General features: G+C 48.9%; 1 protein-coding gene across 2 annotated transcripts in view; it reads right to left on the bottom strand.

Moving 5' to 3' along the window:
- Positions 1–969: 969 nt before the first annotated feature.
- The window catches only part of GCGR (glucagon receptor), a 41,002-nt gene continuing 31,383 nt past the window's right edge, over positions 970–10,588 (bottom strand). For both annotated transcript variants that reach the window (XM_063120160.1, XM_063120159.1), the window contains 6 exons: positions 9,281–9,341; positions 8,967–9,036; positions 5,330–5,418; positions 4,835–4,973; positions 4,672–4,713; positions 970–2,613 (listed from right to left, as the gene is read on the bottom strand). In XM_063120160.1, the coding sequence (XP_062976230.1) occupies positions 2,302–2,613; positions 4,672–4,713; positions 4,835–4,973; positions 5,330–5,418; positions 8,967–9,036; positions 9,281–9,341 (713 nt within the window). In that variant the 3' untranslated portion in view covers positions 970–2,301. The remainder of the gene's footprint in view (positions 2,614–4,671; positions 4,714–4,834; positions 4,974–5,329; positions 5,419–8,966; positions 9,037–9,280; positions 9,342–10,588) is intronic.

Below are 10,588 nucleotides of genomic sequence, written 5' to 3'. Positions count from 1 at the left end.
CATGGCAGGAAAGCATTCTGTGGTGGATGAGATAGATGGGGACCAGGAAGGGAACTAAACCAGATGTAAAGGCTGGGGAAGGGGCCACATACACACATAAAATATGTGTGTATGTGGAATGGCTAGGGAGGAATGTTTGAGGGTCAGCCAAACACAGACCCAGGTAGTTTCAGCTGAGGGGGTGGGGGAAACTACCCTCTCTAATTTTGAAGGAATGTGGAGGCCGATTGCGAGAGCTGGCGAAGCACCACAGGCTGAGAGCTGCATAGCATTGGAGGTTGTGCTGAAGATCTACCTTCTTAATGCCCGCCACAGTTGAAGGTGACTTTGTTTCTTGCCAGTACCAGAGAACAGTACTAGGATGGGCATATAGGTCATAGTTCCAGTTTTGGGAGGGAAGGGAGGCAGGATGTTGATGGCCACTCTCTACTCCTAATGCTGCTTTGATGGGGATTTCCTAATAAGCATGGACTGAATACTTGTTCCACATTGGCCATCCAGTAGGTGCCCTGCTAGCATATCTATAAAGTAGGTGCCCTGCTAGGGTAGCTATAAAGGTTGTGTGCATGACGTTATTCTGTGGCTATTCATTTCAGAAGTCATGTGCTGAAAATCTTTTTTTTTAATCAATTAATTGCACATTTTTTAGAAGGGTTAATTTTTGGTGGAGTGCAGCATGATTAATGAAGAAACTACCTGTGCTCATTTCTTGGGCCTAGAAGTGCCAGTGGGCCTATTCTGGGGAGTACAGGGTCTTGGCCCTGGAAGTAGCGTCGCACAGGCACAGGAGGTAACAATTACCTGTTTGATGCAATAGTTCTAATTTAAAGCCGTTGCGTGGCCTCCCTAGGAAGGTTAATCCTTCTGAAGGACAAGGCTGTTCAGGACACCTGTTCCTGTCCATGTTGGTACATGTAGTGCAGCCCAGTCCCTAACTAGGATAAGTTGCTCATTGCAGCAGGCTGCACATTACAAGGAGGCATAGCACAGTTTATTGGGTCTTTGATCCCCAGAACATTGGCAGTGACATACAGACATACACAGACGCAAAGGTGGCCCTCAGAGTTTGCATTGCCTTGCCCACACATACATGGATTTACAGAGTCACCCAAGAGAAAAGTCATCCCAGAACAAATGGCGCAAGCATGACCTCGGTGCAGAGACAATGGTACAGCCGCATGCATGGTCGATGGCTGATAACACTTCTCACCTGAGTGAGCATTGTTGCTTCCACAGAGAATACTATTTCCCTTCCAAGCTTTGCAGACAACACTTCCTGCACTGCTAACACCATCACTCCCAAAATCTGTGAGGCTTTTTATGGCCTTCTACAGGAGGTATGATTGCTGTTGCCCCATGTGCTTGTAAAGCTCTGAAGAGGCTACACAAGCCTTCCCCCAACACACCCTCCAGATAGGTTTGGACTACAACTCCCATAATCCCCAGTCAGCATAGGGATGGTGGGAGTTATAGTCCAACACATCTGGAGGGCTCTAGGTTGGGGAGGGCTGATTCTCATTTATGTAAAAGGGAATCTGGAAAGCTTGCACTTGGAGAGACCATGCTGTGCAAACCCTAAACTCAAGATTTTCAGATTAAAACCCTTAGCCATATTGAGCTAAGTTGCATGTTTTGCTTTTTTTGGCAGAATTTTGCATTGGGATATTAACATGAACTGGAATAGAGGGGAGGGAAGGATGATCGAAAAGAGCTGATAACTCTAAATATGTCCTACCCCCGACCAATAGGGAAAAAAATGCACAGACCTTTGTGTGTGTGTGTGTGTGTGTGTGTGTGTGTTTTAAAAAAAACATTTTAGCAAATACTGCTGGCACATTTTCAGCTTGTTCACTGTAAATGCAATGGTTTGCTTTAAAAAAAAAAGGAAAGAATTCTGAGTTTGATCAGTGCAGGATTATGGCACAATCTCTAAACTGTGCAAATGTTCACAGCCCCTAGCATTGGACAGAATTCCTTCCTAAAGCCTGTTCGGCAGTCACCTCCCTCAGCATGCCCCTCTCAGAGTGGGCTACCACCATCTCGTTCCTTTCTGTGCACCGCCAGTGGAGGGTCCCCCACCATGGAGCATTGTACATGCAGACAGTCTCATGGGATCTTGTATACGTGTCTCAAACACAGAAAAAGACCTGGCACCATACTGTCAGCTTCAGTGCACTTGGCAAAGGGCACCTTTTCCAGTTACATGCTCCTCTCCATGTCCTGGACTGCCAGCTGCCCTCCTTGCTGTGTATTGTGGCTGTTGCAGGTCCCATAAGCCAGGGGCAGATGAGTAAGCCAGTTTCAGAAATTGCTCTCGGTCGTGTTGGGGAACTCTGCCGTGTCCGGGAACTCATAGCAATGAGGCCGCTCACCTACAGCCAAGTTCTCACTGGCGCTGCAGCCTGTCCTCTCCAGGTACTGTGTGCTGGTATGTACAGTTGGTTGGCTGCGGCCCAGCCCATTGAGGCAGTTGCCGACCAGTTTGTGCTTCTCGCAGGTGCTGGCACCCCCGTTGCGGACATTGGGCGTGTGGCTGTATGTGTGCTTATACTCCTCTTCTATGTCCCGGCCAAGCTTCCAGCGTGTCCATTTCTTCATGAGCTCTGACTGTACCTACAGAGACGACATAACAGTTATGCTCTTTTTATACTATATATTCTTGTTGTCTGTTCACAGCAAGCAGCAGGATGCAAATCTTATAAAAATGAATAAGCACCTAGAACACTCTCATGTGTGTAACAAATGCCACCATATCGAATATTTTAAGGACCAAAGCAACATGTTACATACAAGCACAGGCATTCAAACTCCGACGTCTGCTTCTTGTAGTGCAAAGCAACTCCAAGAGGTAGTGGTTTTCAGTGGAGAGATAATGTGGGGAGGATGGGGAAGAAGGCCAAAGCATTTTTCCATCCGGTACTTTTGGTGTGCAACTCCCTTTCCCCCTACTTTGAATTTGAATCAGCAGCATAGACTAGCAGAGCTGATATGAAATACTAGAGCACAACACTATCTCCCCTGCTGCTGCTGTGGCTGCTTCTTCACTAGATATTGCTCTCCTTTCAAATCTGCTTTTCACAACCTCTGCCATTTGATCATTCCCTGTACAGCCCTCCAAACTAGCAGGACTCTACCCACTTTACTTCTTTGAGAGAGGCGGAATGCTGTTCCCTGCCTTGAGGCTGTCTAAACACATAGAAAGCCCCAGGGTGGATGCACAGTGGCGCTGCGTCAATTATACAAGGACTTACCCCAACTTTTTTCTCTAGAGTGAGGCAAGTACAGCCCATCCACCGTCTATCCTCGCTCTGGAGTTGCGGTTAGGTGGATGACGATCCCTGATTGGTCACTGTCTGCCTGGGCAAGGGGCGGTCCCAGCAAGCCCAGCGAGCCTAATGGCCGCCGGAAAGCTGTATTACTTGTCACCACCCTGCACCAGCTGTACTGAAGGGTTTGCTGGTGGAGCAGGGACAACCCAGTGCCATGAAGATAGCCCCCTTCTTGGATCACTGTTTTTCCGCTGCTAGTAGTGGTGGAGAAACAGCAATCATGGGGCCCTTCCACACGCCGTAGTGAAGGCGCGTGCATGCGCCCCAACTACGGCCCCAAAACGATAGTGTGTACCAGCCTGAAGAGACGGAGGCGGCGGCGGCTGGGGAATCCGGGCGCGTCTGCCGCCACCGCCTCCCCGCCTCAGCCGGGGCTCCGGAAGAGCTGCTAGGCCGTCGCTCTCAACCGCCGCGGTTCTCGTTCTCCTCACAGACTGGGACCCAAAGGCTGGCTGTGATGGTGGTGGCTGCGGTGGCGGAGGAAGAGGAAGAGGAGGCGGCGGCTCGCGCCTGCCTGATCGGTACGGCGGCACTCTGGGTAGCCGCCAGGAGGAGGCGAGGAAAGGGGAGGAGGCAGCGGTGGCGGCAGGAGGAGGCGCGCCGCTTCCCTCGTGGGCTTTCTCCCCTTCGACCCGGGTCGCTCTTACCCCGGCAGCAGGAGGGCGGCGGCAGCGGCGGCGGCAGACGCGCCCGGATTCCCCAGCCACCGCCGCCTCCGTCTCTTCTGGCTGTAGTCCACACTATCGTTTTGGGGCCGTAGTTGGGGCGCATGCACGCGCCTTCACTACGGCGTGTGGAAGGGCCCTTGGTGGCAATTGTTAGGGGATTGGAGAAACTTTTACTGCTGCTCCCCTCCACCCCCATGATTCCTAGATCTCAGTAGCCAGGGAGGGGAGTGTGTGTTTGTGTGTGTGTGAGCAAGAGACAGTGCACATTCATTTCCTCCACTAACATCATGCCAAAAAGGTTGTGCAACCCTGCTATAAGCAGCAGCTAGATGCAATAGATTGGGTACAGAAACAGTAAGTGTGTCCAGTGCTACGTAAATCCAGCTGTACTTGTAACAAGATCTTCACACCGAATGTGCTCTGTCCACGCAGTTCCAATTATACGGGCAACAGTTTTGACTGTGCCTATAACTAAACAGCTTCTTACCAGGTGAATGAAGCTAGCAGGCCACCCAGCTCTGATCATATTTCAAAGGACATTGCATTGAGGTCCAGCTGTGCTCCCAACACCACTCAGAGGAATACAGATGGAAATCATGCCCCCCCCCAAATTTAGCCGTCTGCACATCAGCCTATGTCCCATGTCTCCCTTCCATTGCTTCGTGCACACTCACCTCCTTGTTCACAAAGCAGTAGAGAATGGCCACCAGCATTCCCTAGTGATAGAGAACAATCAATCAGAAGAAGAGAAAATTTGGAAGAAAAAATGTAACCAGAAAGACTTCTACCTGTGGCTCTTGGAGGAGCCTGAAAAATCACGGGGTTCCTGTGCCTCACCTGAAAGGAGCCGAGGGAGAGGTCAAAGACCAGCTTGACATATCGCAGTGTGCCCTGTGCATTCTCTTCCGTGACAAAGGCAAAAACCACTTCATGGATACCCAGCAGTGGAATAAGCGTCAGTGTTGACTTGGCCAGCCTAAATGGGGCATCAGCTAATTAGTACTCATTGCAAGGAAAAGGCACCATCACCCAACAGCCAATCAGAGTCTCTTACAGGCTTCCTACCCAGCGGAGATACAAATGGGCTTATGAGTAGGAGGACAAGGAATCTACTGAAAGCATAGATACCACACATTGATGGCCACTTCAGAAACCCACAATTCAATTTACCAGTCACAAAATCCCACGGAGATGAAGGAGGTGATTGCAAGGATGCCCTTAACCTAGAAAGGCGTAGATGCCATGGGCAGTCAAGGATGGTATATATAGAACGTTGAACAGAATGTTCCCATCCCAGGAAAGCCACGGCATTGTAAGGGCATTAGCCAATACCGGAATTTGTAGTCTGTGTAGCGCATCTGATGGGCACGGAGTTTGGAGACCAAGATCTGAATGATACGGATAAAAATGATGAAATTGATCTGAGAGAGAGAGAGAGAGATTGAGTGTTAGGAAGGGACCGGAGATGAACAGAGAGAAATGCATAGTAAAGGTTTAGTAAATCCTTGGGCATTGTTCTATTTGCTGCTCTTATTGTTATTGTTCCCTGTTCTCCCTAAATGCACAGTACTTTACATGCATCTTCAAGTAGTCTCCCACTGATCACATCCTTAGTTTTACTAGTGCTATAGGATTAGATTTCACGGAGCATTCCGTGGGCCACTGGGATGTATGCATGTTAATGACATTTGGAGATTTGAGCACTTAGGAAAAGTGCTATAGACATGCTCAGTTATATCACCTGCAAGCTATGTAGTGTAGAAGCCCGTCAGATATCCTTCCAGATGAAGCTTTTATTGTGCCATTGCCCTGCCTCATTCTCTGAATTTTAGGGGGTGTTCAGGCTATACTGTCTTCCTCTTGTAACCCTCCTGTGTTTTTCTACTGTCTCTTCTGTATATTTCCTTAATGTAGAAAATCCATTGAGGGGGAAAAGAAAACGGAATTCCAGCACAATGCCTTTGGATTGGTAGTGCTCGGAGCCCTCCATCTGGAACACTCCTGGACTTTGCATTAACTGGAAAGGTTAAGCAATAGCCAGAAATGCTTTTGATCAGCTTAGGCTGGTACGCCAGCTGCAGCCCTGTCTGGATAAGATGGACCTTTCCTCAGTTATCCGTGCCTTAGTGATGTCCAGGCTGGACTACTGTAATGCACTCTACATGGGACTGCCTTTAAAGCAGGGCTGGTGCCAGACTATTTTGCGCCCTAGGCAGGCGTGCTATTCTGAAGCCGCCCACCCCGACCCCCAATCCCAGCGTCCTGGCTTCGAAGCCAGGAGCGGGTGCTGGCTTCAAAACCAGGAAGCTGGGGTTGGGGGGCGGTGGCGCTCCCGGGCGCGCTGCTCTGAAGCTGCTGCCCCACCCCCCAACCCCAGTGTCCTGGCTTTGAAGCCAGGAGTGGCTTCCAGCTGGGCGCTGGCTTCGAAGCCAGGATGCTGGGGTTGGGGGGCGCAGTGGCCACCGCGCCGCCCCCCAACCCCAGTGTCCTGGCTTTGAAGCCAGGAGTGGGCACTGGCTTCGAAGCCAGGACACTGGGGTTGGGGTGGCGGCGTCGCTTTCGGGCGCGCCGCTCTGAAGCTGCCGCCCCACCACCCAACCCCAGTGCGGCTTCTGGCCGGGGGCTGGCTTCGAAGTCAGGATGCTGGGGCTGGGGGGCGGAGGCTTTGGAACAGTGTGCCCGGAAGCCGCTCTAGGAGAGTGGCTTCCGGGCGCGCTGTTCAGTGCCCTCAATTGCTTGGCGCTCTAGGCCGCCGCCTGAGCTGCCTCTATGGCAGCGCCGGCCCTGCTTTAAAGACATTTCAGAAATGCAGCTGGTACACAGTGCAGATACTGGAGTTCTCGGGGCTCTGTATGCAGGGAAAGCCCTGCAGTGGCTGTGAATCTGCGCTGTGGTGGTTATACAATGCAGATGCAGCTTCACAGCCACTGTGGAGCTTTCCTGCAGTGCTACAGTTTGAAAAGGTTGGGGATTTACCCCCACTTTTTCAATCAGAGCGATGTCAATACAGCGCTTCCACCGTTTCTCATCGCTCTGGGGCCAATCCGTGGGTGGTGCCTAGTGGAAGGCAACCAGCGACTGGTCACCTTCCACCAGGAAGAGAGTGAGGGTGGGTCCTGTACCCAGATGGCCACCCAGAAACCCCAGGCTCCCTCCTCAGCATTGGGGTTACCCAACACCACCCTGGGAGAGAGAAAGCACGGGGTTTGAGAAGGAGGTGGCACCAACCCGGCGCCGTGAAGACAGCCCCCTGGTGAGAGCAAATCAGACTTTTTCTGCACCAGCTGCTCCAGTTGCCAGGGCATTTCCCAGTCTAATCAAAACGGCTGTGTTTCAGCTTTTATGACTGAAAGGGTTTAGGAAACTGTTACTTCAGAAGCTGTGCTCACATGTCCCACAACCTGGTGCCCTTCCATCAGCATCCTAGTCAATGGTCAGGGATGATGGAAGTTTTTCCCCAAAACATCTGGAGGGCTCCAAGTTGGGGAAGGCAGCCTTATAAAACTATGTTGTTGGGTACAAGGTCCCAACTTCCTTGGACTATACTACCAACTGGGATGCGCCAAGCATCATCTTTACAAGCCTTTAGGAGAACTCCCCAGAGAGGTCCGCCTGGCGCCTACACTGTACTGCTTTCGTCGCCAGCTGAAGACCTTTTTATTCACTCAGTATTTTAACACTTAATTTTAACTTAAATTTAAATTTTACTGTTTTGACTTTGTATTTTAATCTTATATCAATTTTGCTGTGTGGTTTTATCCTGGTTGCGCTTTTTATACTGTATTTCGTAATTGTGTTTTTAACCTGTTGGGTGTTTTATTGTGGTTTTAATTTTTGTGAACCGCCCAGAGAGCTTCGGCTATTGGGCGGTATAAAAATCTAATAAATAAATAAATAAATAAATAAACTTTTAAAATCCATCTGTTTTCTATTACTTTCTCTTAAATTGTAGGCTTATCAGGTTGCTGAATGGAAATAATGCTAAATGTAACTGTTACTGGATTTTAAAATTTGTCCTGAGCTAGATATTTTCATTTTAGGCTGATGGTTATTGTTGAAATTGTTCATGATATTTTATAGATTATCGGAAGCCATCTTGAAAGGTTTTCTTTATCTTTTAAATTTGTAATTTTGCATTGCTGCTGTTTTTATCTGGTTGAGCTTTTATATTGTATTTTATATTATGGTTTTATACTGTTCTTTTATACTTTGAATGTTTTTAATTTTTGTGAACCACCCAGAGAGCTCCGGCTATTGGGCGGTATAGAAATGTAATTAATAATAAATAAATAAATAAATAAATAAATACATTTATAAAATAAAATAATAAGATAAGGTGGGTAGTCAATATGGGCCTTAGAGCAGGATTGGGCAGTTGTGTCCTTCCAGATGTTTTAGCCTATGACTCCCACTATCCCTCAACATTGGCTATGATGGCCAGGGCTGATGGGAGTTGTATGCCGAAACATCATTTTCATGCTTGGAAATTAAATGACTCCTGCCCTGCAGTCATTTTTAGAACATACGGCAAGAATGGGGTCTACAGACCCCTGCCCAAGCCCTGAAGAGGTGGGATGGAGGGAGGAATCCCCACTGATAGTAGATAATTTGGGGGGGGTTCTCCTTACTTAGCATGCTGCCCTCCTCCACGAGGGAGAAGATGCAGAGCTGCCTTGACTAAAGCGCAGGACGGAAGAACACTCCTCCACTTGGTATCTCAGGCAGGGAGGTTTTGGTGCAAGCTGGCTTTCCCAAATGGGATCGGGGGCATGCTCCTGCCACTGATATCATTCAGCCCGCAGAGCAATAGGGGGTGGTAATTTGCCCCTGAACTATCCAACATTCCCCAATCCTGACATACAGAGAAGGAGATTAGAGGCAGCAAATTGACACCCCATCCAAAATCTGTTGAATGAAGTAGCCATTTTTGGCAGTGCAATTGAAATCTAAGGAAATAGATAGAGCTCACCAAGATGGCCAGGAACACAGGGAAACGCAGGATCCACCAGAAACCCATATTATTGTTAGTAGTCCAGCATCTTGAGGAAGAAAGGAAAGGAAGAAACAAAGGCAGGTGTAAGACAGGTCTGGCCAAGCATACCTGTTCCCTCTCTCTTGCTTGACAAGCCCATGCTCATGTATGGTTCAATGCGCTCTTCCCACACCTCACATGAATGTCACCTGCTAAACTGCCTGCTGGTGATAGGGGGGCTACAGAAAACCTACAAGAAGTTTTCACACCGACCACATGCATTGTCCTGTATGTTTCTCATTCCGACTTACTGAACATTTTCATAAAGGTATTTCACCGTCACCCACGGCACAATGAAGAGAATCGGAGCCCCTGGGGGGAAAGGAGATTGAATTAGTCAAGGAAGAAATGTAATTAATGACTGACTAAACATGCCTTTTAGACAGATAAGAAAGGAGAACAGGCATCAGAATTCTAAGGCTGTGTGCAGACTAGCTTTTCATAGATTTGAAGGTGGTATAATAGAGCCATTGCTGGTCACAGCATAGACATTATTTCTCCCCCTGTTCCACTGTTCTCTGTTCAAAATGATGTTGCAGTTTGTTTTTGTAGTGCTCCAAAAGTCTATTTGACCTGAGTCCACAGAGGGGAGGAATGAATATCTTTACCGCAGGCTACAAATGACTCCCAACTCTCTCAAAAGCTATAATCTGTGCGTGGCCTTAGCTGCAATACAATGCACAGGTCCATGTGGAGTTGCGTGCCCTTGGGGCCAAACTTTACTAGGCATGAGGAACGCGTGGCGGTGGCTGCTGCCAAGAACAGCACTATCTCCTTTCCTTGTCTCCCCAATAATGTCTAGTAAACGAAGGCACTTGAGTGGTGTCATTGCACTCAAAATGTCTCCAGCCCTGCTGCAAGTAGAAACCAATGAAGTGGAGGGATTGAGCTAGGGATGCTTGAGAAGGAATTTGGGGATTCCAATGGCAACTGATCTGATCCACTCTTCTGGGGCACATCTACATGAAGGGTTTGTCCCTGGGTGGCTTCACGGCAGTGGCATGTCATCTGCATGACGCAGCCGCCATTGTGAAGCCATCCGGGGGCAAACCCTGGAAACTCCGCTCCAAAACAGGTCGGCACTTACCCTGACTTTTTTGGCAGCGGAGCACGTGACACCCCCTGATTGGTCGCCATGGGCAGCCCCACGCCTTTGGAAAGTAAAAAAAAATATGGGGGGGAGGAGAGGAACGGGGCTATTCCTCCGCCCTTTTTGTATTCTATGATCTATATCTGCGGAGCTCCGCAGATACAGATAAGGAAAATAAAAAAACGGGGGGAGGGGAGGTTGTTCGCCTAGTCCCTCTGCTCACATCCTCCTCTGGCTGCCTTGTTCCTCCCCCCCCCCAATTTTTTATATTCCTTATCTGTATCTGTGGAGCTCTGCAGATATAGGTCATATAATTAAAAAACAAACAAAAGGGGCGGGGAAGAACGGCCCTGTTTTTAATTTTTTACCTTTTCCAGAGGCGCAGGGCTGGAAAATTTGCACTTGCCTTCCTTCCTGTGCAGATGTGTATTTTGAGCGAAAATGGTACATTCAGATTGCTGACCTACAC

The sequence above is a fragment of the Elgaria multicarinata genome, chromosome 3 (assembly GCF_023053635.1).
Source record: "Elgaria multicarinata webbii isolate HBS135686 ecotype San Diego chromosome 3, rElgMul1.1.pri, whole genome shotgun sequence".
In the NCBI taxonomy this organism is placed as follows: domain Eukaryota; kingdom Metazoa; phylum Chordata; class Lepidosauria; order Squamata; family Anguidae; genus Elgaria; species Elgaria multicarinata.
This window is presented reverse-complemented; position numbering and strand designations above follow the sequence as displayed.